This window comes from Miscanthus floridulus, chromosome 1, assembly GCF_019320115.1.
Source record: "Miscanthus floridulus cultivar M001 chromosome 1, ASM1932011v1, whole genome shotgun sequence".
NCBI lineage: Eukaryota > Viridiplantae > Streptophyta > Magnoliopsida > Poales > Poaceae > Miscanthus > Miscanthus floridulus.
In genome coordinates this window covers 171,878,103-171,905,933 of record NC_089580.1, presented here as the reverse complement: position 1 = coordinate 171,905,933, position 27,831 = coordinate 171,878,103, and the positions used below count along the sequence as shown (strand labels likewise).

The 27,831-nt window shown below is 44.0% G+C and overlaps 3 protein-coding genes across 7 annotated transcripts; 1 reads left to right on the top strand and 2 right to left on the bottom strand.

The window, feature by feature from the left end:
* Positions 1-25: 25 nt before the first annotated feature.
* On the bottom strand, positions 26-7,069 carry LOC136548230 (imidazole glycerol phosphate synthase hisHF, chloroplastic-like). Of its 3 annotated transcripts, none has more exons than XM_066539840.1 (17): positions 6,674-7,069; positions 6,299-6,580; positions 6,024-6,193; positions 5,821-5,935; positions 4,622-4,677; positions 4,499-4,537; positions 4,322-4,420; positions 4,102-4,142; positions 3,886-3,943; positions 3,716-3,798; positions 3,024-3,132; positions 2,902-2,955; positions 2,069-2,156; positions 1,957-1,994; positions 1,720-1,825; positions 832-998; positions 26-282 (listed from the first exon to the last, which is right to left on the bottom strand). In XM_066539840.1, the coding sequence occupies exons 1-17, from the start codon at positions 6,825-6,827 to the stop codon at positions 223-225; spliced, it is 1,719 nt and encodes a 572-aa protein (XP_066395937.1). In that variant the 5' UTR covers positions 6,828-7,069; the 3' UTR covers positions 26-222. The 3 variants fall into 3 exon arrangements, with proteins under 3 accessions (XP_066395937.1, XP_066395935.1, XP_066395943.1); XM_066539838.1 differs by lacking the exon at positions 4,102-4,142 and adding an exon at positions 4,039-4,101 and having other exon boundaries at positions 3,886-3,948; XM_066539846.1 differs by lacking the exon at positions 4,102-4,142 and having other exon boundaries at positions 3,886-3,948.
* A 410-nt stretch (positions 7,070-7,479) lies between these two features.
* LOC136548212 (rho GTPase-activating protein REN1-like) lies at positions 7,480-27,502 on the bottom strand. 3 transcript variants are annotated; one of them, XM_066539826.1, is made up of 25 exons: positions 27,316-27,502; positions 26,945-27,037; positions 26,262-26,380; positions 25,757-25,836; positions 25,162-25,296; positions 24,668-24,704; positions 22,620-22,696; positions 21,628-21,698; positions 21,466-21,544; positions 21,118-21,262; positions 15,182-15,286; positions 14,932-15,009; positions 14,632-14,687; positions 14,468-14,537; positions 14,213-14,297; positions 13,757-14,000; positions 13,448-13,657; positions 11,316-11,528; positions 11,181-11,233; positions 10,492-10,552; positions 10,331-10,414; positions 8,723-8,839; positions 8,470-8,639; positions 8,100-8,364; positions 7,480-7,964 (listed from the first exon to the last, which is right to left on the bottom strand). In XM_066539826.1, exons 4-25 carry the CDS (start codon positions 25,790-25,792, stop codon positions 7,794-7,796), a joined length of 2,562 nt encoding a protein of 853 aa, XP_066395923.1. In that variant the 5' UTR covers positions 25,793-25,836; positions 26,262-26,380; positions 26,945-27,037; positions 27,316-27,502; the 3' UTR covers positions 7,480-7,793. The 3 variants fall into 3 exon arrangements, with proteins under 3 accessions (XP_066395923.1, XP_066395918.1, XP_066395924.1); XM_066539821.1 differs by lacking the exon at positions 26,945-27,037; XM_066539827.1 differs by lacking the exons at positions 26,262-26,380; positions 26,945-27,037.
* LOC136548253 (uncharacterized) lies at positions 15,800-17,357 on the top strand. The gene is made up of 2 exons (XM_066539854.1): positions 15,800-16,946; positions 17,180-17,357. The coding sequence occupies exons 1-2, from the start codon at positions 15,800-15,802 to the stop codon at positions 17,215-17,217; spliced, it is 1,185 nt and encodes a 394-aa protein (XP_066395951.1). The 3' UTR covers positions 17,218-17,357.
* Positions 27,503-27,831: the final 329 nt, after the last annotated feature.

The window sequence follows — 27,831 nt, the reverse complement described above, 5'->3', positions numbered from 1 at the left end:
ACACCGGGAAAACAGAAACACAAGCAAAAGAAACTGATGCTTAATCTGTTATTAAGCATCACATTATTAACTTATTATTACCAAATTGCAGTTGCGGTCATGGGCCTATGCACTGCCACCAACATGCTCCAGAAACAGAACTGATAGCAGTTGCGACATCAGACAAGAATCTTTCAACAAACCGAAGGATCTCCCTGCTACAGCCTGACCTGGATCTCCCTGCTACAGCCTGACCTCCACACCAGCATTGACCAGATGCTCTTTCACTGCTAGTATGGGAACCTGTGACGAGTAAAAGCTCGGACGTCAATTCAATATATCAGGCCCAAGGACATCCTATCTCTATCATACTGCATACGGAATGCATGCACTGAGTTGATCTATTGAGAATAACAACAGACTAAGCAAAACATTACTCTAGGAGAATCTAACACTGTAGCAACGAAGTTGTGCAGGTTATATGAACGAAAACAAAACAATAATAATAACCAAGTTCGAGTAATAATACTACTACTAAAAGAAATTCGACTTCTAGATCAATGGTTCCCTTAAAGTCTAGCATAGCAGCAGTGATTATTGAGCAATCATATAATTTTAATATGCTGTAAACAAGAGTTGCTAACTTGGCATCCATGCTACCTAACACGGCTGAATTATTGAGTAATCATATAATTTTAGCGGAAGAAAATTCCAAAAGCTATGCAAGAGATTTTAAGTCCAGTCTGATAAGAGATAAGATACATGTAAGTTGCTAGACAAAAAAAAAAGTCTCAGGAAATAGTTTATGGCATAGCATTGCGATAGAAGAGGATGTAGGATAAACATCAAAACCTCTTTCCGGTGGAAAATGCCAGCAGCAAGGGCAGCAGAAGCATTTGTTTTCTCAAAGACTTCAGAAAAATGTTGAACAGCACCAGCACCACTGCTCGCAATGACAGGGATTGTCACAGCATCAGAAACCATTTTAACCAAATCTATGTCAAATCCACAGCCTTGCCCTGCAGGATAAGTTTATTGCAATCATGACTATATATCCCCCTATAAAAAGAGTAACAAATTTACATGAAAATCCAAGTGAACATGCAACCTCAACCCTAACCACAAATTTTCAAACACTAGATGTACCTTATTAAATATTTAAGAGAACTAAATGCTCAAGGTCTATTTAGTTCAACCTATATTAACATAGGAAAACCCAGATGCCAAGGTCATAGAGCACTTGCTTAACTTAGTCAAACATTATGCACTTTTGCAATAAATAAGATTATGTGTGAATAGGGGGTCCCTCGTTCTGAAAAACGTGCTAAGGTGTTGTGTGGTCTGACTGTGTGGTGTTCTATGGGTTCAAAACCCTTTTATTACTAATATATTGATACACAGCTCTCCTGTGTATTCGAGGAAAAAAAATAAAAAACGTGCTAAGGCACAGTCGCGCAAAAGATCATATGTGAATAGGGCGTTTAACCGGTTGTTTCAATATAGCCCATCCCTAGCCAAGATAAATGGAAAGGGTTATGGTAGGCTTGGAGAGCCAACTTAAACCCGGCCATTCTTGTGTAGATGAATGAATAGGGTGAAATATAATTCTAGACTGGAAAAGTGCATGCCACAAAACTTTATGAAATGGATTACAAAACCATAGCGCAACAAAGCTGAAACATTGTAACTATGCCATAGCATGTATGCAAAACATAAATCATTCAGCAACTGTAAATATACCATCACAATCAATGCAGTTAAGAAGTATTTCTCCTGCGCCCAATTCTTCCACAGCTTTCGCTAGTTCATATGCTCCTATAGGTCGGTTATCACGTCCACCATTCACCTGAAAAAGAAATAAATCAATCATGCCACTGTAAGTCATAGTTGCCGCTAACCTTTTCAGCCCAACAACAATATGAAGGCAGCACAAAGTTTAAAAAGTTTATGTGGTTAAGCCAGACAAGAATAACTTACTGTGCACTGGTACCATGCATATTCTTCTCCTGATGGACCTGGAAATACATGAGACGTGACAACATAAAACACAACTGCTAGTTTACAACATAGAGAAGGAATAAGAATATACCTTTAGTGGACACCTTTACAGTTTTAAATGGCACATCTTCTTGACTTTTGACATATACCCGCCGAGGATCAATACTGACAACTACAGCCTAAATAATGGAAATAATTACAATGAGCGATTTATAGGATTTTTTTAACATGATTTATAGGTTATATAACAATACTGATAAAATAGAAATAGCTATTTGTATGTAGATGGTTAAGTTGAATGCTAAACAGAAAGGCAGATTGTGGATACCGTTAAATATTTCTAGCAAAATGAGGCACATATAGAATTACAATTTTACTGGAATGGTTGATCAGTGTATGAGCAGAACAGCCGAAAATACTGGCAGGAACCAAATGGCTGCCATTGGCTTTTGCTCAAACTGGTCATCAATGGCTGAATGGCAAATATGATATCTCGTTTTAACTTCAGTTTCCAACTAAGTCGATTCATTTTTTAATGATTTCGAGTGATAAGGAACTTCTGCTTATTGAACCTTGATAGGCTGCCATGAGTCCTCGTGTCAATAGATGGTGACATCTAGAAGAGCTTTAATAGTTTCATAGGTTATGTGACCACAAATCAGAGTTTCAGCAAAAAGAAAAAGATAAACATAGAAAGGACCTCTGAAATTTGGTGGCATATGGATGGCAGAACAAAGACTTGAATATGATATTTTGTGATGTTACTTCTTTCAGGGAAAAAAAATGTAACAAAAAAAAACATCTCTCATATATCATGAAAACTAGCTAGTAACATAAAAACCAGATACGACCTTTTAACTTATGTTTGGCAGCAAACCAATAGAAAACAAAATTGTAATGATGTAGAAATGAATAAAGAAAAACCTGATTGCCATATACTCTAGAGATTTGCTCCAAGCTGCTTTTCCCCGTCTTTACCTGATACACAGAAAGAACTGTATAGTGGGGAAATAGCTGAACATTGTAGGGAAAAATATAATACATACACCAGTTTGTAAAAAGGCTTCAGCAGCATAAACAGCATCACTTCCAATTGAAATTTTGTCAGCACCAGACCTGAAATATTCTGATGCTACTTCCAAGCTTGAGTAGTATCTGAGAAGAAATGTACACGATTACATGGATATATTTTTCCCATCTCAGTATTAACTAAAACAACTGCTACCCATTGGTAATTTAGTTGGAGCCAAAAGTTTCCGTCAAAAAAAGTTCGAATCAGAAGACAGGAAACATGCAGAGTTGCTATGGAATCAAGAAACAAGATGACGAGATGAGAAACTGTCTCACACCTAGAACTTTGGCGAAAAACCAAGAATATATAAAACAAGCCTATTCAGATAACAAAATAAGGAAATTGGGATCAACTTCAATAAATCTCTCGAATGAAGTTAACACAATATTTAGGGCCTCTTTGGCACGGCTTATGCCGGCTTCGGCTTCATCTATTTTGCGCAAATCGAGGCACTGTAGCGTGAAGCGGTTTTGTAAGCCGGGGTTAAAATGAACTAAAAGCCAGGAAAAGCCAGTTTTTCTGGCTTCACCGGTGAAGCCGTTTTGGATGAGCCGTGCCAAAGGGGGCTTTAATAAAACTATCTTAGCAAGTCAACAGGAAAACTAGGTTGCTAAGCAGATAGTTTCTGGAATCCCCATTGCTCAAGAACATAATAGGACAAATAACCTTCCATTTGCATCTGTGAAGTCTCGTATGCCCCCGCCAACTGTAAGTGGCACAAAAACCTTTTCAGAAGCACAACGCAGTACCTATTGGAGATCCCATGTCAGCACACCAGACAAAGGGGTGTATAAAGAGTAAAGACAACAATTGGAGGCTACAGGTCTTAAACAAACCTCTAGCATTGGCAAATCACCCAATGGAAAGTCACGGAAACCAGTTATATTCAAGAAGCTGACCTAAGGGGAAATGATATTCATGATATCAGATAATTAAGTTTACATAAAGAAAATTACAACATGAAAAAAAAAGCTTATGCAGAAAAGTACCTCATCAGCACCATCTATGTAGTACTGACTTGCTAAATCAACTGGTTTGCCAAGGTTTCTTACCTATGAGCATGTGATGTAAATATGAACGATTGATGAGAAAGCTGTGTATCAGCCAAAATATAATAAAATTGACTTAGATTATTCTCATTTTAATATATCCTTGAGAAATGAACTAAGCCTAAAGTATCACCTAGAACTAGGCCAAAGGTGCCACCTGGAGCTAATCCTGATGTCTAAGAAGTTTTAACCACACTTAGCACTAATGAATAAAGATGTGTACCTCTTTGCTGCTAGTATGATCTCTTACATCATACTGATCGCCCTTTGTTACCACAAGATCTCCTTTATCATTTGAACGAACATCAAGGCATGCTATCACCTGTACGGTTTAAGAGAATAAGAAGGATGGCAATCTAAACTGTGGTACACACTGAAACATTGACAATACAAAGCTTACTCTCTTCGCAAGTTTTGATGTTTTCCTACGTGTTGGGACCTACATTGCAGATAAGTATGGACTTAATATTTAGTATACATCAAACAAAAAGAGAGTGCCTACTAGAAACAACTTTACTATTACCTTGGTCCCAGAAGAGATAGGACTGAGAAAATTTTTTAGAATAGAAAGCCCGGTAGCTGCACAACGGAAAAGAATGTTTATATGATTACTAAGTTTAAACTTAGGAATCCAAGTGTCAACTGCTACATCTGATCACAAATACAAGTCCATTCATTAATCATGATTGTTGCAGGTAAACTCTTTTTAGCTTTGACTATTTCAATATCAATATCTAAAAAGTCATAAAGATGGACAACACGATATTAATGTTAACATATCGAACAAGAAAAAAAATCCTTCCATAGACCATAATATAAAACTCTTTCTATTTGAAATATTATGTCCATATATATTGCGAATCAAGGTGACGTATTGGAGACCATGTTGCTGCCCTAATTGACTTAGGGCCTGCTTGGATCCTTTGCCCAACCTTGCTGGGTAAGAATATGTGTTTGGTAGCAGCTTTAGAAAGTAGATTTGCTGGGCGAGCTTGCTTGTCTGAGCAAGAAAAGGCTTGCTGATCCAGCCATCCAGGCGAGCCAAATTGATTCTCTGGCCTGGGAAAGAAACGCCCCAGAGTCAGATCCACTCTGCACGTTGAGTGAAACACACACTACCACCAAGCCACTTACTCTTTCGTCCTTGCTTCACGTAAAGGGATAATCCAGAGATGGTGGTATGGACTCTAGAAGCCCTATATGTTGATCTAACCCACCCTCAACAACAAAGGTTGGATTCCATTTGGTGCAGCTCCTACAACAGCTCCTCCACCGGCTTTGCGTATAGAGGCGGAGCCGCGAGAACTGGCTTCGCCCAAAGGGCTCCGGCTCCAGGCCATGGAGCGCGCACGGAGAAGCCGCACCAAACGGGCCCTAACCCCCCACCCAACCTCACATCAATATACACATGGGCCACTATGGGCCAAATCCAAACTGGGTCGGATGTCGCATTCTAACACTAAACAGGTTTCATGAGCTAACCACCTTCTTGCATCACTAGCCAATGGGACATGATAACTGTTTATTCCACTATTTTATACGAATGCACTTGATGTCTCAAAAGCATATCCTTCCTACTGCTCTTCAGCTCCTGTAAAAGCACCGAACAAGCTTGCCTAACCTTTGCTCAGCAAGGCTAGGTAACCCTTGCTCTGCTGGCCATCCTTGGCAAAAGAACCAAGCAGGCCCTTATATTTAAGGTCAGATGGAGTAAATATTTACCTCCGCTCTTTTCTGGGTGAAATTGAACTGCCTGAACGTTGCCCATTGAGATGGAGGATATAAAGCTGTCACCATAGTTGCATATCGAGGAAATCCAGTCTCTATTAGCATCTGACTAAGTACGTAGAAAGAAAAGAAGAAGTCACACCTCATGAATCAACCAAAGCACGTTAATCTAAATGGCGCCGTTACTTGTTACTTACAGGCAGTACGTGGTAGGAGTGAACAAAGTACACATGTTGGCCATCAGCTCCCTGCAGCAGTGGTGTGTCCTTGGTGATCTGGAGAGCGTTCCAGCCAATATGTGGAACTATCAGGCCATTTGAGGAGTCGAATCGCCTGACCACGCCCGGTATCACACCAAGGCCGCTCACTGTGACGGTAAATGCAAAATCAACCACAGTACCGTTCATCCATAGTCCAAAGCTTAGTGAGCAAGTCGCAGCCGAGGTGGGGTCGGAGAGTGAGGAGAGCTTACCCGGGCCGTTCTCCTCGCTGGAGTCGAAGAGCAGCTGGAGACCGAGGCAGATGCCTAGGAAGGGGCGATCCCTTTGGATGTACTCACGGAGTGCGTCGGCCATGCCCGTGCTGTTGAGGACGTCCATGGCGGAGCCGAAGGCGCCGACACCGGGAAAGACGAGCCGTTCCGCGGCAAGGATGTCCTCCGGGCTCTCCACGTCGCGGATGCCGAAGCCGAGGTGGCGGATGGCGTTGCGCACGCTGCGCACGTTCCCCGCGCCGTAGTCCAGCAGCGTCACCGCTGCGGGGAGGCAATTTAAGCGAAACGCAGCAGTCAAGCCATGGCTCGAGCCCTAGGAGGGAAAGGGAAGGAGACGTGGTTCGCAGCGCTTACTATTTGCACCGGAGGACGCACGGACGGAGAGGGAGCCGGAGCCGCATCCGCGAGGCTGGCTGCTCCGCTTCGGGCGGCGGCCCGCGGAGCAGGGGACGGTGAGGATGGCGGCGACGGTAGCCATTGCTCCCTGCGCCTGCAGCGGCGGCTGCATTCGTCCCCTTTCTCTCCAATCAATCGACGCTAATGCCACGCAGGTACGATGGAGGTGGCGACGAAGGAGGAGGAGGCAGGAGGTGACTGGCGACGCCGGAAGGGGACGTACGGCGGCGCCGGGGAGGTCGTGCTCAGAGACACGTTCACGCGGTCACTCAAGAGCCTCAATGTCTCGGCGCCCTAGCGGGCCTTTCTTTTGCGGGCCTCTGCTGACGCCCCGCTGGCCCGGTAGGCCACTTTTAAATAACGGAATAAATAGACGTTGGGCCTCAATGGCCTAGCCAGAGCAATGATTTTCAACAGAAATTATTATTTTCCCCTAAAAAAAACAGAAACTATTATTGAGAAAATGGTAAGCATGAAATAATAGAGTATTGATGAATATTCTTGAGAAAATGGTAAGCATGAAACAACAGAATCTATCACGATTTTAAAAAATAGTGCAAATGGACGAAACAAAACGGAGCACAATGTTCACGCAGGTATACTAGTCGCTCTTTTTAGCACTGGGAGTCTGGGACTGCCAACTTCAGTGGAATTACTATTAGGTCATACGTACGGTACACTAAAGGCATAGATACACATGGTACGGTATTTTTACTAAGCTTGATCATAAATGAAGTTGATGTACATACCAGAGTACCCAGACAGACCGACAAATTATTTGCAAGCGCACTTTGGCTTTGTCCCAGAGTATTGTGTATTTGGAGATAATAGTACAAACCAGGTTGGTCGTCGGTGTCGCTACAAAACTTGACATATGAATCATCATGATGAAGGCACGATTTACCTGTGCAATTTACAAATCAAGTTACTCTATAGCTAGGTAGTCTGTCCATTGTCCAATCGAAGTTTTCTGTCACTGCCTGCAATCCTACATGAGCATCGATCGTGGCAGCTGGACTTGTCCCACTTCGATGGCACAATGCTTTTGTGAGCTTGTGGCCTAACAAAGATGCAAATTCTACTTCTCAGATGGAGTCTCAGTTTTCAGAGGAGCTGTCTGCCTCTGGGCCTGGGAGCGACCCAGATCTAAGTTTTGCATCTCACTGGCAAGCAAGGCCCTTCTTTCTTTCAGAAAGTTGAGTCGAGTAGTCAGCTTGGCTAATGCAGAGGATGGTGCGGCCCCAGATTCCTGATAATAGAGTGCATTAGTAACTTGAAGTCAAAGTGGCATCGTTAACATAATCTTATCAAGAGACAGAAAAGGGTGATTATGGTGACCCAGGGTAGTAAAATCAGTGTTTATTATGGTGCAGAATGTGATCACCTCGGTTTTAGTACTTGAATAGGCATTTGAACCTTGAACCCTGCTCGTAACTGGACTATTTGAGTGCGGTCTCTGTGCAAAGTTCCATCTTGATGTAAGTGATCCGTCTTGGCCGTCCTTCCCAATCTCACCCTTTGAATACAACATCTTCTGAACCATTTGGTTTGTAGCCCAGAACATGTCAGGTACAGAATTAGACCCTACAATTGGTTGTGCTTCGACTGAGGAGCCAATCTGTGGAGAAAGGCCGGCATTTTGTTCACCTCTGCAGAAAGGGAGGCCAATTATGTCTCAACCAAGGATTCTAAAAGGAGGCAAATATTATGAACAGTGAGAAAGTAATATTGAATGCTTGGCAGTAAAACCTTACTCGACAAACTTGTCTGCATTTATGTATTGCTTGCTGTTGCATGATTCACATAACGAGGTGGAACTCAACTGGACTTGGTTGTTGAGCTGTCCCCGAAGATCAGAAACCTTTTGCTTCAAGTTCATAATATCAGCTTCAGCAGCAGCAACTTCCTCAAGATCTGCCTTAGTCTATTATCAACAAAAAGAAAAGAAAAAAGCTTCAAATGGCGAAAACCATTATCTATCTCAATAGCCAGATTCAGAAAGGGTACCTTGGTGTCTATCGTTGACGGGAAGGACACTTGTCCTCTTCGCATATTCATTAGCCCAGACTCCAATGAAGCCCTCAAATTTCTCTCCTTCTGCAGCTGGTCTCGTAAATTTTCCACCTGTTGAATGTGCAAAGTATTCTTGTTGAACAGAGAAAAAAGCAGAACATTGCAAGCACAACAAACAATTTCCAGAAGCATGTAAATGCAGCATAGTTCTGAGTCAGAACTCCCTGTATAGAACAAATATGAAACAGGAGCGACTGAGAAATCAGAAGGCAGCTGAAATACAGGAAGAAGGATGGAAAAATCCACCTGTTAAGTTCGTGTTCTATGCTTCTATCTCCAGTGCCTACCAATGAGTGAACTCTTGGTTTTTCTTTTGGTCAAGGGTCAGGTTTCTTAATGTGCTAGTGAGAGTTTCTGTACTAAGGTTGAGTGTGATGTGAGTGTGTGGGTCTGGGTTTGTGTGTGGTGCTGTAAGACCACCTTTTTTCATTCTTCTTAATATAATGATACACAGCTCTCCTGCTTGTTAGAGGAAAAAAAACTTCTATCTCCAGTGTATAGAAGCAGACTATATGGTCCAGTGCCAGATGGATACATGGCTATGACAAAGTGACATTTTAATATTTTATTAATGGTTTATTAAATGGCATTGCCCTCACCCCTGCCTCTGCACCCAAACATTACCATGCTAGAAACTTTTTTTTATCTGAAGGAAGAAATAAACTGATGCTTCACTGTGGCACCATGTTCAAATCCTTTGCTGACCATGGCGATAACCCAGGTCAAGTAAATAACCATACGCTTTTGATAAATGTGAGGTAAAAAAAGTTGGCTGCAAAGGAAAACCTAGACCTACATAAAAGGGCGCACCACCGGCAACCTCCTTAGTGGTTGTTTCTCGTAGTGCGGAGTTTGTTTGTTTGTATGCTCTCACGTGCTGAGGCATGCATCCAGTGTCTTTTGGGCTTTTGCCCCTCCCTGTACATATAACTCTCTTCTTCTTAATTGAAAGGCAGAGCTCCTGCCACTTACGTTCAAAAAAAAAGTTGGCTGCGTAATGACATTAGAACATCCAATAGAATCAGAACTTCATTCAGTTTGTTGTTATCAGGGAGACATTCCTACAACAATAAAACATGATTGCATTGGATAAGTTTGGGCCGCAAGAAGATGTTTGTTTGGAATGTACTCATACTTTAAAAAGGGGAAAAAAAGAAGAATCATGTTAAGATATTGTATATCGTTTGTCCTGGGCATCCAAAATGACAAGAACAAACAGCAATCTGACCGAGTACCATGACCATGCCTCGAGCAAACTGCAGGGAGTCCATTTGCTGACTCTTAAAACATGAGTAAGGATCAATTTATTTCAAACTTATTAGGCTATAGCTTGGGTTTGGATGTTTGGATAGTACTTGCAGCATAACTGCTAGTAGAACAATCTCACCTTCAACATAATGCATGATATCTTATGTCTTTCTTAATTATTTAAGTTCAAACCCTGCCTGGTAGGAGTATTCTCTTTCCAGAACAGCACCACCACCACCACCACCAACAACAACAATAATAATAATAAGCCAGGCCTTAAGTTTGAACTCTTACTTCTTTTTCAAGTGCTACACGACGCTCATGTAGTGCTTCTTTTCGCTTTTCTAAATTTGCCTGGAGGACTGTGTTTTCTTTTACCTGAAAAATAGAATCATCTTACATGGAAGAATGTTATGTTACATGATTTTCGTGTGATCCTAGGGAAAAGGTTGTACCTCCTCTGTAAGTTTAGATTGGAGATGGGTCTTCTTGTTTTCAAGCTTCGCAATATGAGCCCTAGTTCAGAAGCTGAATTAGAAAAGAAAAGGCAGCTCAAAATAACAACAGATGTAAATTCTAAAGCTGACTTGTATTTTTATCTTTATAAGTTTCCATCTGTCCTTTTTAATATATTTTTAGTTAGAGTGCAAGGTAACAAGAAACTGTTAATAGTTAGCAAAGTTCATAAAACCTACAAATTTTGGAGAATCAAAGGGCAAATGAACCTATATGCAGTGAAAGAAAAAAAAAACTTTCTATGTATGAATTGAAAAGCAAGTTTGTATTTTATATGCACTACTCATCCTACAAGTGGGAGTTGAGAAGAATGGAAAAAGGAATATAACCCTTTTTTAGCTAAAGGTGATTTGGTCCATAGCAGTCAACCATCACATTCTTTTTAATCACACCCCAACTAAAAGAACTGGGCAACCATGTAAGAGCAGAAATAGTTTATTCCCATTACTAAATCCTAACAGTGGGCTATTCCAGTTATTCTCTTTGGGACGTCATGTGATGAGTTCTTGGTTGCTGAGGAGAACTAGCCAAACAACAAACAAAAAAGAATTTGCTACTTTTAGGAGATGTCTATAACTCTTCCGATACATAGCACATGCCCAGTTGCATTGCATATAAGGCTACTTACTCGTCGTTATCACTGCAACAGCCAGCCTCCTCTGTTGACAAGCCTTTTCTTGCCTGTAAATAAAGTGTTTCATCCAAACTGTAGGATAACACTAATTCTAATACACAGAATTATGTGAATAACAATTAAACTTACTGAAGTACGCCCCCATGAGTTCCTTTTGCTTACTGACGAATGAGCATTTTGTTTTTGTATATGATCTGTGGATGAACTGTTGCTCTGCATTTTAGATGTATCATCCACTTTTGGAAGAGAAGAAATTTGATTACTGTCTTTCATGACCCTTGCAGGAGGTTGAACAACTTTATCATTGTCATCACATGTAGTGCTCGAGATATTGCTATTAACCTATGGGTAATGAGAAATTGTAAGGGCAACAAACAGGTTGCAAGGGCATTTAATGAGAAAGGAAAGTTTATATGTTTTAAAATTTTAAAATGTAACGTAGTAATTTCAGACTTCGTGCAGTGTTATGCATAGAATCTTAGTCTTATCAATATAATTTCCAAGAATATTGAGTTACTGCGACCATGATTTTTCTCATCTTAGAATGAAATTAGATGGTTTAAGAAGATACCTAGAGTAATCCCTTCAGTCAAGAAAAGAAAGGCCTTTTTTTTGTCTTTTCAGAGTAAAAGAATGCTATTTTAACCACTAATTTTTCAAGAGTGTGATTTAGAAAAAGTATTTCACAAAAAAAAATCACCCGCGTCATTTCAGTTGTCACGAGTGATTTTCTCATGGCTGCATGCATCCTATAGAGTTGCAGTCTGAATGAAATACATAATAGCAGTCTATAAAGATGTATCTTATTAGCATTGCAATTATATGCTACCTTCAAATACTAAATAAATTGCTGACACGTGTTACCAGAACACAATTAATGGGATTTTGGACTATCGGTTGAATATGAAAGCATAAAATCTTCAAGTCAGTTCAGATACAACAAATAACTAGTTGAGTTCTTCTTAAGAGACTGTTTATTGAGTCTCCCTGAGATATACTCGCCGGTGGAGGTAGTTGCTACTCAGCCAACCAGGTTCAATTTGCACCTCCTATATATATGATGATGCTAGGCCAGACATCTCTCCCCCAAGGCGAGTTTTTCTTCTTACAGCATATCATCATGTGCAATTGAGAATAAGCTTTAGTGTTGGTTTATGCACATCAAGAAGGTACTACCTGATGAATAAACATGCTCAACATATAATTTACCGGTTCAAGTTTTAAGTTATGTACAATGGGGAAGTTTTTATAGCCAATAGTGAGGATATTTGCAAAGGCTTTTGTTTAACCAATCAATTAGCATAACTTTGTTCGTACTAGGATTACTTGTTATTGACATATTCTGCTAAAAATTATCCTACAAAAACACAAGGTCAAGTAAGAATTCAATGAATGAGGCCCATTTGACTGCTGACTTCACATTAAATTTACTTTAGATAAGGACTAGGATAAGGACTTATGTCCAGAACAGCAATTTCTGTTCCGTAATGAAATTACTGCTTCTATTGAAAATTTAACAAGCACAATCTGATAGCAACATATCAACTAGATAGAGGTCACAAAGCTGTTGCAATATGAACTATTGGTACAAGTGGGATTTTTTAAAGTTCTGTCTTGAAGTGTTTGTTAGGTGAAGCATTTTTTTCCTGGTTTCTTTTAGCAATTTTCTGTTAGTTTATGGAGGGAGGGCCAGAGACCACCACAGAGTTAGTTCATAAAGCATCTTCTCCTTTTATTCTCCTTCAGATACTGTCTGAGGTGGATTAAAAATGCTATGGAACAGACTGTCTCTAATAGTACAATATGATAAGATATTCATTCTAGGGAAAGTTAGTACAAAATCTTGTTGATTTTTTAAGGGTCTCCAAGGTACAATTTTGAAAAGTGAATTTTGTCACATAATAAGTTAATGACCAGTGGAGGAACTTTTGACAGAAAACCAGAATCCATAATCATCATTTCAAGTAGATAATTTAGAATTTCTTTTTAACAAAAATATTGTTGGTGAAAATGTTTCTTCTTAATATAATGATATGCAGATCTCCTGCGTTTTCAAGACAAAAAAGTTGGTGAAAACGGAAAATGTTTTACCAGGTCTGTGAACACTGAATGGTTACGTTTAGGAAGATAAGCTCTGAATGCTAAAAGCAAGACAATGAATAGCATGATAAAAACAAGATATCGATCATAAATGTTTACAGGAAAAGAGATATCCTCCTTTCGATAATATTAGAAAAGAACCCAGTGATCAGATGAAGTACCTTATCATCAGCATTATCAATCCTAATGTTACTATCACATTCAACCCTCATGCCAGAAGAGTGTTCAGTATCATCATTTAAATCTTCTTCAACATCTTCGCCAGAACCATAGGAACCATCGTCTTCAGGGATGTCATTGTCTGTCGAATATTCCTTGTCAATGTCAGACTCGGTATAAGCATCTGAAGAGTACGAACCGTCTTCAATATCCTAAACAGGTAATTGTTGGATTAAAATCCATAACAATACAGTACGGATTCAAATGGAGCGAGTTTGCAAAGAAAAGCATGTCCAGGGAAAAGCAGGTACATCAAATATCTGATCATATTCCTCAAGCATAATAATAACAATAGCTTGAGCATGGTTGGCAGCAGCAGCAGCTTGAAGCAACTGGAATGAACCATCCCCAGCCATACTGAATTCACTATCAATTTCACATTCACCAAGAAGAAGAGGACGCAGAAGAAGCGGTGCCATGCAAGCTGCCAAAGCAGATGGAGACATCCTATTTACAGCTTTGTGTGATCCAACAGTCTGCATCATTTTGAGAATCCTAAAAGAAAAGGCAATGAGTCTCATGGATTTCTGCGATTATCAGTTTACCATACAGTCTAAAGGAAACTATTAAATATGAAAAAAAAAAACCATGTACATATTCTTCAAGAATGAACATAGACAGTAGGGGTCATGACACCACGAACATTACTTGTGCAGTCTACAATTTGGTTTATAACACATTGGAAACAAACCATTATAGGTAGATACCTCTGCAACAATTGACGATTTGGTTCTGGGAATACTTCATATATCACTCTATTCATAGCATCAAGTCTTTTTGTCTTGTCAGTTCCTGTACAACCGTTTGTTTTGATCAGTTTATAATTTTTAGCATAACACAATGTTAGTAGATAAGGGGTTAAGCTGGTATTTTGGTATGTACTCCATGAAAGGTAGTTAGGCACTGAAAATCAAGATGGGGCACATTGCTGAAAAAAAAAGTAAGTTTCAAGTCAGTCTTACGGTAAGCTCTAACCAGGGCAGTGCAACATGGTGCTGGAATTGGAGAAGATGGCATCTCTCGAAGAATGCACTGCAGTGAATGAGAATCAACAAACATTGCTAAAAGAATAGAACCACAGTTTATTCCTATTGTAGATCATAGTAAATGCTTGTCAAATAAATACCTTAATACAGTCACCAATAACATGCGCATCCTCTTCTGGGGAGAACTCGTTCTTTCCTACAAATTCATATTGAAAGATGTGATTTTAAACACATAGCTAGTAAGCCAGAGGAAATACAACTCTCGGGTTATCCAAACTTACATCCTCCCAAACTAGCTTCATGAAAATATGCATGGATATAATAAAAAGAAAAATAACTTACTAGAACTACATACAATAAGCTCTTGGTAAGACACTGCGAAGTGCCAAACCTAGTTATCTTTACTTAACAGGTAAAATGGTCAAAGTACAATAACTCACCCTTTTCGTAATCCTGAACCCTGCGTTTGACTTCTTCAACATCAGCAGACTGACGGAGAATTCCTTCAACCTTCACACCTACAAAGGGGGAGGGGGGGTCCACTTGTCATTGAACATCAACTTGGTAAATATATATAGGCCTGTACTGAATATTTATTTCACCAGGATATTTATTTCACAAATTCGTAACTACCGGAAATTACAGGCAAACATGTGTATTGAATTATTAAAACATGGAAAAATGATTTACCATAATCTTCGATGAACTTTAAGGCCTTCTCCAGGAATGCTGTATTGCCATCAGCATCGACAAGTGCAAATTCTGCTGGTCTGCCGATTACAGACTTATCCTCCGCTGCAATGGATCGAATTTGCTTACTTGTATTCCAACTCCATGATAAGATTCAGTCCCTCCCCACCAAATCACAGTAAGAAAGAAATAGACAAAAACAACTATTCCAAATATTGTGTCTCAAGTTCCATTGTGAGAAGTCTCTGGTTTTAATATGTCAGCAAATATATACTGCATTATCTGACATCTGATGCAAATTTTCATTTTTTTATGCCACCTGTATTATATGTATACATGGTAGCTTGGTGTGTTTATCCCATCTATTAGGATATGTATAATCCTGCACTAATCATAGATTGGGTGTAATCCCATAGATAGGCTAGCTGCCATATATAGCCTAGGATTCTTTCTATGTATAGCCTAGGATTGCTTCCTTGTACAGGGTATAGCTTTCCATATGTGTAATTTCCTTGTATACATATTAGCTATATATGAAAGGCTCCTTCCCACCCCCCCCCCCCCCCCCCCCCCCCCCCCCCCCCTCTGCTGTCCCTCCCTCCTCCCATCAGGGTCGCCATGACGACTGGATCTGCCACCAGCTCCTCCTCCTCCAGCACCACGAACAGCCTGGGCTCCCTCTCTGCCCCTGCTGTCTTCGTTGCCCCCTATGCAACGATCAATGTCAAGAACCACATCCCGGTGACCCTGGAACTGACGAGGCCCAATTTCAACCAGTGGGAACCGTTCTTCACTTCTCTCTGCGGGAAATTCGGCCTTCTTTCCCACATCACGGAGGAAGCTGGCTCTCCCAACCCTGCCTGGAACATCGCCGACGCCTGCGTCCGCAGTTGGCTCCTTGGCTCTGTTGGGCCGGATGTCCTCGGCCTGGCGACGGCACCAGATCAGACCGCGCGTGCCCTCTGGCTCGCCATCAGGCGCCTCTTCGAGGCCAACAAGGCCCCGCGCGCCATCTTCCTGGGTCACGAGTTCTACTCCATGACCCAGGGCGACTCCCCCGTCAACGACTACGCCCAAAAGATGAAGGCCACCGCCGACGCACTCCGTGATGTCGGTCGCGTCATCACCGACTCGGAGCTCGTCCTCAACTTCCTGCGCGGCCTCAACCCCTGCTTCGCCAGCACCGCCGACAACATCGCCGACTCGCACCCGTTGCCGGACTTCGCCACTACGCGCGAGAAGCTCGTCCTCAAGGAGCTCCGCCTCGCCAACGAGGGCACCGTGGCAGCCCAGACGGCGTTCCACGCCGCGTGCGGCACTGCCTGCCGCACTGTCTCCAGCGCCACCGGCGGCAGCTTCACCGGCTATGGTGGCGGCTCCAGCAGCGGCGGCAGCAGCGGCGGGAAGGGCGGCGGCAATGGCCGCTGGAAGAAGAAGGGCAAGGGCGGCGCCCCGAAGTCTGCTGCATCGGCGGCTCCGTGGCTCTGCTACCCGCCCTGGACTGTTGCGCCGCATCAGCAGCCATGGCGTCCACCAGCGTGGGGCGGCCCTGGCGTGCTCGGGGCTCCTCCCCCGGCCCAGGCCCACACGGCCTTTGCCCCCGCTCAGTTGTCCGGCGCCACGAACTCCTCTCTGCCTCCTCACCAGCAGCAGGGCGGCTGGGATCAGGCAGGCCTCATCGCTGCCCTGAACCAGATGTCGCTTCAGGGGTCCTCCCCCTGGGTCTTCGACACTGGTGCCACTGCCCACATGTCATCCTCGGATGGTATACTCCTATCCCGTCTCCCTCCTCCTCCTTCTGGCATCACGGTTGGCGATGGCACTACCATTCCCATCACCTGCCGTGGACCATCTAAATTACACTCCCCGCACTCTACCTTTCATCTTCATGATGTTCTGGTTGCCCCTGCTCTAGTACGCAACCTCCTTTCAGTTCGTCAATTCACCCGTGACAATGCTTGTTCCGTTGAATTTGACTCTTGTGGCTTTTCTGTCAAGGACCAGCAGACCGGGCGCGTGACTCTTCGCTGCAATAGTGGTGGCGACCTCTACACCTTCCCCACCACACCGTCCACTTCCTGCAGCCTCGCCATCACGTCGTCCCTGTGGCATCACCGCCTCGGCCACCCCGGCCCATCCAGCCTCGCCACTCTACGGAACATGTCGGCCATCTCCTACAATAAGCACTCGCCTTGCCTCTGCCATGCATGTCAACTTGGCAAGCACGTGCGACTCCCGTTTAGCCATTCCACCTCTGTAACTAGTGCCCCATTTGATTTACTACATTGTGATGTGTGGACATCTCCCGTGCCTAGCAACTCCGGTTTTAAATATTATCTCGTCATACTCGATGATTTTTCCCATTACTGCTGGACATTCCCACTGCGCTACAAATCTGAGGTGCACCGGCATCTTGTCGAATTCTTTGCCTATGCTACAACACAATTCAGCACCACACCCAAATCCCTCCAAGCAGATAATGGCACCGAATTCGTTAACCACGCCACCGCCACACTCCTCAGCAGCCAGGGCACTACCCTACGCCTCTCCTGCCCCTATACGTCCCCGCAAAATGGCAAGGCCGAACGCATACTCCGCACTATCAACAACACCATCCGCACCATGCTCCTCCATGCCTTCATGCCTCCTCCTTACTGGGCTGAGGCTCTCACCACAGCCACCACCCTCCTCAATCGGCGTCCCTCCTCCTCCATCCACCACCAAATACCTCATCAAATTCTCTATGGCACTCTCCCAGATTACTCCTCCCTCCGTGTCTTCGGGTGCCTTTGCTATCCAAACCTCACCGCCACCTCCCCCCACAAACTCGCTCCTCGCTCCGCCCCGTGTGTTTTCCTCGGATACCCATCCTCTCACAAGGGCTACCGCTGCCTCGACATGAATACTCACCGGATAATCATCTCCCGCCATGTCATATTCGACGAGTCAGTGTTCCCATTCGCGGCAGCACCATCGGCGGCCTCCGTGCCGCCCTCACTTGAATTTCTGATGCAGGGACTTTCTTCCTTGACGACAACAGTGAGCACTCCTCCGCCGCTCCCTGAAACCAGCGAGGATCCAGCCCCTGCGCTCCTGGACCCAGCTGTTATCCAGCTGGGCCCCCTGGTTGCCTCTACGGGCGGGCACCCACCGCCTGCTCCGCCTGCGGGCGGGCAACAGCCGCCAGCCGCTCCACAGCCGGGGCGCCAGCGTTTCGGCATCGTCTTCACTCGCCGCAGCCGAGTTCCTGCGGCTGACCCTGTGGCTCCCCTGGCGCCGGTTCCTGTGGCTGCTGCACCGCCCACCGAGGTCGTCGCCCCTGCACCATCTGCTCTGCCACCATCTGCTCCGCCACCTGCAGCGACCCAGCAGCCTGCTGCACCACCGACCCGGCCTGTGACACGGTCACGGCTCCCTGCGCACTGTCCAGCGCTACGGCTTCACCACCTCCGTCGCCTCGCTGGTGCCGGCGAACTATCGCAGCGCCCTCGCCGACCCCAATTGGCGCGCTGCGATGGCCGATGAGTACAAGGCACTGATCGACAATGGCACTTGGCGCCTTGTCCCTCGGCCCCCTGGTGCTAACATTGTTACTGGGAAGTGGCTGTTCAAGCACAAATTCCACTCCGACGGTTCCCTCGCCCGGCACAAGGCGCGCTGGGTCGTCCGCGGTTTCTCCCAGGAGGCCGGCGTCGACTACGACGAGACCTTCAGCCCGGTCGTCAAGCCTGCCACGATCCGCACCGTGCTCAGCATTGCTGCGTCCCGGGATTGGCCTATCCGCCAACTCGACGTGAAGAATGCCTTCCTCCACGGCAATCTCGAGGAGACAGTCTACTGCGAGCAGCCCAAAGGCTTCGTCGACCCTGCTGCTCCTAATTCCGTTTGTTTGCTGCAGAAGTCCTTGTATGGACTTAAACAGGCGCCGCGAGCTTGGAACCAGCGCTTCTCCGCCTTCATCAGCAGCATCGGCTTCACCACATCCAAGTCGGATGCCTCCCTGTTCATCTACAAGGCTGGAGCTGACATGGCTTACCTTCTCCTCTACGTTGATGACATCATTGTCACCGCGTCGTCACCGGCTCTACTCCTGCACGTCGCCTCCCGACTCTCTCTGGAGTTCGCCATGACGGACCTTGGTGACCTCCAGCACTTCCTCGGCATCTCGGTGACGCGGGACAGCAGTGGCCTGTTCCTATCCCAACGGCAATAAGCCGTCGAGCTTCTTCAGCGCGCTGGCATGTCTGAATGCCACCCGACCGCTACCCCGGTGGATGCCCGGACCAAGCTGTCCTCCACTGAGGGCGCTCCCGTCGCCAACCCCTCGGAGTACAGGAGCCTGGCGGGAGCCCTCCAGTACCTCACTCTGACGAGGCCAGACCTGGCCTATGCTGTGCAGCAGGTCTGCCTCTTCATGCATGACCCTCGTGAGCCGCATCTTGCGTTGATCAAGCGCATCTTGCGCTATGTCAAGGGCTCGCTATCTGCAGGCCTTCACTTGAGCTCCAGACCTGTAGATCAGCTCACAGCCTACTCTGATGCCGACTGGGCTGGCTGCCCGGATACACATCGCTCTACTTCAGGCTTCTGCATCTACCTCGGCGACAACCTGGTCTCATGGTCTTCCAAGCGACAGACGACTGTGTCGCGCTCCAGTGCCGAAGCTGAGTACCGTGCGGTGGCCCATGCGGTTGCTGAGTGCTGCTGGCTGCGTCAGCTCCTCCAGGAGCTCCACATCTCCATTCCGCTAGCGACGGTTGTCTACTGTGACAATGTGAGCGCCGTCTACATGGCTGCCAACCCTGTCCACCACCGCCGCACGAAGCATATCGAGATTGACATCCACTTCGTCCGCGAGAAGGTCGCTCTGGGACAGTTCAGGGTTCTCCATGTTCCTTCTGCACACTAGTTTGCTGACATTATGACCAAGGGTCTGCCCGTCCAGCTCTTCACTGACTTTCGGACCAGTCTGTGCGTCCGTGATGCTTCCGCTACGACTGCGGGCGGGTATTAGGATATGTATAATCCTGCACTAATCATAGATTGGGTGTAATCCCATAGATAGGCTAGCTGCCATATATAGCCTAGGATTCTTTCTATGTATAGCCTAGGATTGCTTCCTTGTACAGGGTATAGCTTTCCATATGTGTAATTTCCTTGTATACATATTAGCTATATATGAAAGGCTCCCCACCCACATTCAGTGTGTGGTGATTCCCTCCTTTCCTGTCTATTCTACACCATCTTGGTCCATGAGGCCCAAAATCTATTTATATATACTAATGGATAATGGATGAATGGTGCAATTGTAGATATCCTCCATTCTCTTTTTAACTCTTGAGATGACTGGATGTAGTGATTTTGATGAAATATGTAAGGTACTTCATGTATATTGACTAACAAATGATTGGCCAAGCCCCTGTAGGGAGCATGCAACTTGATTAAGTTAGTGTCCTAGAAAACTCTGGTTTCTAAGTACAAGCACAAACAAACAGAATCGAACAAAGAATTGGAATGTTTATCTGGCACAGAGTCATTTTTCGCAGCATAAGTCATTTTCATCCAGGCCTTACAGAACTTCTAAATCAACAACACATTAAGGACATGTAAAACGAAGGTAGCTGAACACAAATTGGAACAGTATCAACCACACTTTTACAGGCACAGCTATCAGAAATGAAAAAGACAGGAGTCAATAGCTATTTTCTCGAACAATCAGGAGAGCTGTGTGTCATTTCATTAAGAAAGGAGATAAAGTACAAAGGGAGGAGCCAAGAGCTATCAATTTCTGTTAGGAATTCATATATCCATTGAAATTTTGAGTAGCCTATTGTTTCCCCAAAAAAGTCGAATTTCTTTTGGTCTAGAAATTATGACTTATTAGTAAGTAAAAGAGAGTCATACATGCAACTTATGATAAAGTAAACATAGCTTACCTTGTTCAACAGCAGCTTCAACAGGTTCTGTTATGTCAGTGCTGACTATCGGATGTTGTCCCGCTGTATTCGCAACACTGGGTGCCTGAGCCAGAGCATTCTCCAATGCACTTCTCCACTCATTTAGTTCTTCTGTAGTTTCTGCCTGCTTGATGAAAAATCACACCATTAAATCCCTAGATGATACCATGAGCCTTATTAATTATTGTTGGACACCCACATTGCAACCCCAATCCCACTGACGCACCTGTTGCCCCACTAGTCACTGCAGCAGTAACATTGTTACACACTCCCAAATGCCAACCCTCCTATAGTAACTAAGAAACTGAACCGCGGTACACAACCAACCTTAAGGGTGAAAGTGCGCCCATCACGGCCATCAGGAAAGACGACTGTTATAACTTTCCTTTCTTCTTTGACTATCATACTGAAACATGCACAAGATATAAGCTTATAAGACATTATTGAAGGAGATTTATACTTCAACAAATATCAGCATTAAATTCATACCTTGCAGTGTTATTCAAGTCAATTCCACCAAGTGTAACAATTGGTTCACTTCCTTTGGGAGGGGGAACACTCTGCAAGTAAATCAGAAAATTGAGGATAATTGCAATGTTAGTGCATAACCTAACATTTCAGTTTGAATAAATTACTGAGCCAAATCCATAGAAAATTTCACCAGTTTTACATGTAGCTGCAAGCATGTTTAGCTCTTGAAAATGGTTACATGCACAGCCATTAGTAGAATTATTATTTTGTTTTTTGCACAGAATCAAACTATAGTACCACTTCACTTATAGTTATAGGTTCATTCAGCTTTCCTGTACACTATGTAGGTATAGTGAATAATGATACAATGACCTAGATCAAATCAAGATGCTAGTTTGTAGTTCATCTGCTACGGTGCTAACAGTGGGTATACCTTGCTTTACTTGATTACAGCTCAGGTAAATCTAAGCAAGCAGATGGGGATAGTGAGCAACACGAACTTCTTGTTAAAAATATTCTGTAGAGTTTAGGTGTAGATGCTAAGAGTTGGATTCATATACTTACTCTTCCTCAAAACAAATTTGTGGAATTTATATACCAAGTTTCATAAGGCTCACAAAACATCAGAACAGAAAAGATCAAACGAGATCTGATCAGGGTGTGAGGGCCCATTGGGTATACGACGAGGTACAGTTTGTAGCTTCCCCAGCTGGCATCCTACCCCTAGTTGAACTGTGTGCCATATAGTATAGGTATCAAGGGGTCTAACCCCACTGGATAAAGGTATCTCATCACCTAATGTCTTCTTTCAGAATACACTTCATCTTGGAGTGTGCTTTTACAACAAAATTTATTCTAGTCCAAACAACAATTTAAATTATTCAGAGCATTGTAAGTTTGTAACTGAAGCAAAGAGACACAACAAAGTACATTTTCTACAAAATGGTATTAGATTAATTAGTTAAAGAAAAGGGAAACAGTATAGAAGGAATGATAGCAATTCATCTTACAGGATCGCTCCTGAAGAACACTAACGATGTCCTTGTAAGAATAAACCAACGCTTTTTCCATACTGTCCAGCCAATCCCTGTAAGCTATCCAATTTAATAAAATGGGAAGCATAGAGTAGACAGAAATATGTAAAACTTCATGTTGAAACAGAAGTGGTCAGATGTAAAGATGACAGAATGAAGCAACCAAGCTTCTATAAAAGGTTCCACATTAAAAAGGATCAGGTGAAAGCAGAAATATCCTGACCCACCTAATTAAACTGCAAAGATAACATCCCCTGCTAAATGTAGTGAAAATATGGAAAATTTCTTATTGTTCTATGTTGGCCTGTTGGGCTAAGTATAGGTGTAAGCAACATGGACAACTATCCTATAGACGTTCCACCATTTTTCTTGAATACGCAAGAGGGTTGTGCATCATTTCATTAAGAAGAAGAGTACAGGGGTTTCAGCTTTCCTGATGTTGATGCATCAGGGTAAATATAATTTTTGCTACTAAAGATCCTAAGATTTACCACATATCTCTATAAAAACATATATACACTTTTAGTGGTGCACCAGGGTGGATTTGCTGCTAGCTTCACCCCTGGAAAAGCATAGTACAAAAATACAAAGACAACACACACACACATTCACCCCAATACCAACAGCTAAGATTTCACCAAAGCTTGTTTGACCCTGCGCCAAAAATTTTAAGCATATAATTTTATAAGAATTATAAACAGATATCATATGTTTTTTGGCCATGCCGCTTAGAGCAAGTAGATTGTACCATGGTCTACTCTAACTCAGATGCCACTCAAAATGATGAGTACAATTCATGGGCGGTCCTCAAACTTGGTGTGTGTGGGGGGGGGGAGGTCACCTGGTCCCTGTACTCTCAAAATGCTATTTTCAAGTCCTTAAACTTGCTTCCGGGTCTCATACACGTCCAAAAAGGGCCTAACCCGCTCTGTATGCTGATGTGGTGGACCCGACATGTGTCCACGTGTCATGTCCACCATTCCTCTCATGTGGGACCCATCCATCAGTAGAATATATTTCTATTTTATTTTTTCTCTTCTCTCCTTTTCTCTTGCCCTTTTCTCTCCCACCCATCGACTCATCCATCTCTCCCTCACTCTGCTGTGCACCGCCGGCGCAGCTGCCTCCACGTCCAGCCCCGACCTGACATGTGGGCCCTCGCCCGCGTGGGGGCCTCGCTCGGTGGCAGCATGGATCCATTCTCGGTCCATGCAGCGCCAGCCAGCCGGAGGCCCAGCCAGCCTCGACGTGGCGCCCACGGTCTGAGGCCAAGCTCGCCTGCCATGCTTCGCCCGTAGTCAGCCTCGCCCCATCCGCAACGTCCGCAATGGATCCACCAGCGGCGCCCGCGGCCGTCCTCGCCTCGCCCCCACTAGTGGCGCTTCGTCTGTGGCGGGCCCCAATTGTAGCGCCCGCAGCGTCCCCGCGCCTGCAGTGGCCTTGCCAGCGGCACTCGCGGTAGCCACGCTTGAAGATACAGATGGAAAGAGAAAATGGGAGAAAAAGAATAAACACATGGAGTGGGTTGAGCCACTTTTGGACCCAGATGAGATCCGAAACCAAGTCTAGGGAGCCAAAAATAATATTTTGGGAGTACAGGGACCCGGATGAAACCCCTTGCCAAGTTCAAGGACCAGCCGCGAATTTTACTCGTGTTATCTACCTTTTATATGTAATCCACTCTGCTGGCTGATATCCTATCATCTAAAAATAATGGCATATAACAATACACATCACAATACACAATACAGTTTGCCATGGTTCCAAAATCTGCACAATGAATATTCTGATACACATAAGATATTGAGATTACTGCTATGACTTCTCAAGATGTACGTTTTTCTGTCTTCCGTACTTGAAAGCTCGACCATTGGTAAATTTAGAAGTTAGAAGGTTATGTTGGTCTAATTTTAGACCATCAGAAGGATAATCATCCTATGTCATATACATATGAAAATGTTACCACAAGTTAACGTAGCCATGTGAAAACAGAATTTATGCGTAGTATCAGCAGGAAATAATACCTTTAGATGAGAGCAGTAAATTTCCACTCTTAAGAACCTGCAGTAAAAGAATATGTGGATTCTGAATTAATAGTGTTTATGCAGTTGTCCGATATGACTAAATGCTCGTTGAAGTGCAACTGAGACTTAGGAACGGTAAATCTGAAGTAAGTGATGCATAGCTCTACAGTGTATCACTTGCCCTAGGAAATCTATATCTATATATATATTTCTTATAAAGCTAATCTCCACTGCAAGTCTATCTCAACATGCAAGCCATCCACATCATCCTCCACCAACTATCCACATCATCTCCCACTAATAGCCATGTCATCCCATTAACTTCCAACCTCTTAATTGCAAGATATCCACATCAGGAATGGGCGGGGTATCTTCTAGTTATAGAACATTGAAAGGCCATTGGGAGAATGCCCTTTGCGTCTTTGTTTTTATGTACAACCAAGCACAGCTTTGTGAAAACACATTTTTTTTAACTGCAAGAAAATCCAACGGACCTGACAGTTTGGACAAGTTGTCGGTGAATTTTCACCAGCGTCAGATTTATTAGTGATCTGAAAGTTAGAGTCTCCCGACCCACATCGGCAGACCTTGAGTTGACCGACATTCTCAGGGGACTGTGAAGATGATACCTGTCAAGAATATGAAACAAAGCAGGTTAAATTAATACTCAGAAAAATGCAACAATCCAAGGATGCAAGAACTTTTGGAACTTCAGTTTAATTAAAAAGAGGAAAAGTGCAACCTTTTTGCATGAGCAATTATGTGTATATACTGTTAGCAAAAACAATCTCGAGAGCAAATCAGAGAGAACAATGGTACCATTCCAGTAGAACAATGAACTATATGAATAACATAACAGCCATTTTACCCGTTGATCAACCAAACTGAGCTCTATCAACTCGCTTTGTGTTGCAACATTACATTAATCCAGTATCTTTTAAGTGAAACTAAGAATCAACTGAACTTCACTAAAGTGACATGGTAAAGTCCAATAAAAACTAATAATAAATTCACTAACAGGATCAGGACATGGAAAAGATAGGCGAATTAAGAATGTAAGTGAAACATCAAACATATGCCCCCCCTTACTTGCTGGTAAGAAGTCCTGAATTCCGGAGCTGACATTTTGTGCTCTAGGTTGCTGACTTATGAAGACCTCAGGATGATTTCTGTCCCACCGATAAGTACAGTGTTACTAATGATGATTTCATTAGAGTTATTCTATGCAGGAATAATAGAAAAGAAAGAAACTACCAGGTTACAACAGGAAATCATGTTTCAGTGGTTTTCTGTTGGAACCTGGTAATATGGATGAATTTTTTAAAATTTGAACTAGCTTTATAAATTCTTCGAGTAATAATCCTCATGCATAAACTCCAATTCCCCATGTTATGAGAATTTTTTTGTAACAACAACATTAGCTAAGCCATGATCATGCACAGTTACTGAAAATATGTGCACGAACTACCAGTTAGCCCAATCGCTGACCTACCAATCCTATCGATTTGTAGTATCATACAAATTATAGTTAAGCAAGAGCGGCTGTGATGTGATCTTCTGAATATCAAGATTTTCACAGGAATATGGAGGTTACCAGAAGGCACTGAAGCATAAAGCTTATTTTAGTTCTTCATGGGTCAGCTTCAGATTCACTGGGTTGAATTCAGCATCCACCATAAGTGTCAGCTTAAGTTTTTAATCCATTATTTGAACCTGGGGTATCATATAGCACAACACCACATAGTCACAAAGAGAGGAAAAATTTAATAAAACTATGGAAACTCTCGTGGTCTTGTTCAATGTAATAGTATATATAATATACATTTTAGAGAACCAAAACTATAGTAGAAGTGATAGGCAGATAAGAGTTACAGTTCCAACATCATGAAGCATGCAAATAATTGAACTTGGGTTCATGGTAGAATTTCGGGTGCCAAACTGCCAAAGCATTAACTTTCTAAATGATTCTTTTTTTTGGAAAACCTCTAAATGATTCTTAACACAGAAGTAACTGCATAATTGTCTATATCCCCTCTTTCTTATAGAATTAAAACCGCGGTGCTTTGAAGCAGCATTCCACTCATAAGCTTTGCTATGTCTCGCCTCACTCAACATGCTGACTGCAATTCAGCCAAAACATTTTGCTTCTGAGGAGAGAGTTAAAGCTGCACAGCATCAGAGCACCTTTCTTCAATGGGTCGGCAACACAATATCACCAAGAAATTTTGCACTAAAATATAGAAGAGAGAACAAGTTTACACTGCACATGACACGGACCCAGAATTGTTTTGAAAATCTTGTCATTTCTGCCCGCTAACAAAAATCTCCCGGGTCAAAAGCCACACCCGCAACGATCTGATGCACTGCACCCTACAACAATTGATCTAATTCGTCAATGAATGAAGCACGCAATGGGCCACCCCTCTCCCGCATGCAACAGCAACACGGCGGAGAAAGGCTCTTCTGATGCGCAAGCGGTGTCCCCCAAAACGAATGCAGCCTGCACAGCATCCGGAAGCCAGATGAGCACCCGGCAACCCTATTGTCTCATACGCGCCTCGATCCCAACCTACGAAGGATTCCGCACACCACCCCCTGAAATGCGCGACGCGCACCGATCGAAGAGCGGAGGCGGCAATGCAGCTCACCTGCGGGCACGGGCGGCCCGGAATCTCACGTCGGCGCGCGCGGAACTGACCCTGCCACCTTCCTCTTCCTCTCTTCTGTTCGCGCGCGTTCCTCTCGATCCCCTCCCTCCTGGCCTCCTCCTCCGCTCCGGTCTCGCCGCTCTATTTTCTCTCGCCGCTCAGGCTCGTCCCTCACGCCCGCACTTTCTCCGGGAAATTCCGTGGCACGGGCGAGCCCAGGGAAATACACAGCCTAACGACCCTCAGCCTCACTGCATCCTAGGACCGCAGCCTCCGGGCCCGACGTGTCAGAGCAACGGTACGATTCCCCTCGCGTTCTCCACGTTCGTTCCGCCACGAGCTAGAGCGGGCGTGCGGACCGGGTCAAGCGACTGGGTCCGTAGGATCTCGATGGTAGGCACGTGGCGGCAGATCAGGCGTTCACCCGGGGTGACAATTTTGTGCGGGCGGAGTGGGAAGCACGTCCTGACGAAAGAGGAGAGCCGTACCATGCACTACAGCTCTTGGGCGTGGGCC

Bases quoted from the DNA above. Each gene is read 5' to 3' on its own strand.
- LOC136548230 (XM_066539838.1), bottom strand. From the start codon at position 6,827: ATGCAGCCGCCGCTGCAGGCGCAGGGAGCAATGGCTACCGTCGCCGCC. The intron at 4,102-4,321 runs GTACACATCTTT...ACATGCTCATAG, and splicing joins ATCATACTAGCAGCAAAGAG to GTAAGAAACCTTGGCAAACC. The intron at 1,826-1,956 runs GTAAGTTATTCT...TTTCTTTTTCAG, and splicing joins ATGCATGGTACCAGTGCACA to GTGAATGGTGGACGTGATAA.
- LOC136548212 (XM_066539826.1), bottom strand. From the start codon at position 25,792: ATGTCAGCTCCGGAATTCAGGACTTCTTACCAGCAA. The intron at 21,545-21,627 runs GTATGAATTTAA...TGCATGTTTCAG, and splicing joins GACTTGAATAACACTGCAAG to TATGATAGTCAAAGAAGAAA. The intron at 11,529-13,447 runs GTACTTCATCTG...CATTACCCATAG, and splicing joins TTGATAATGCTGATGATAAG to GTTAATAGCAATATCTCGAG.
- LOC136548253 (XM_066539854.1), top strand. From the start codon at position 15,800: ATGACGACTGGATCTGCCACCAGCTCCTCCTCCTCCAGCACCACGAAC. The intron at 16,947-17,179 runs GTATACTCCTAT...TTTTCTGTCAAG, and splicing joins CCACATGTCATCCTCGGATG to GACCAGCAGACCGGGCGCGT.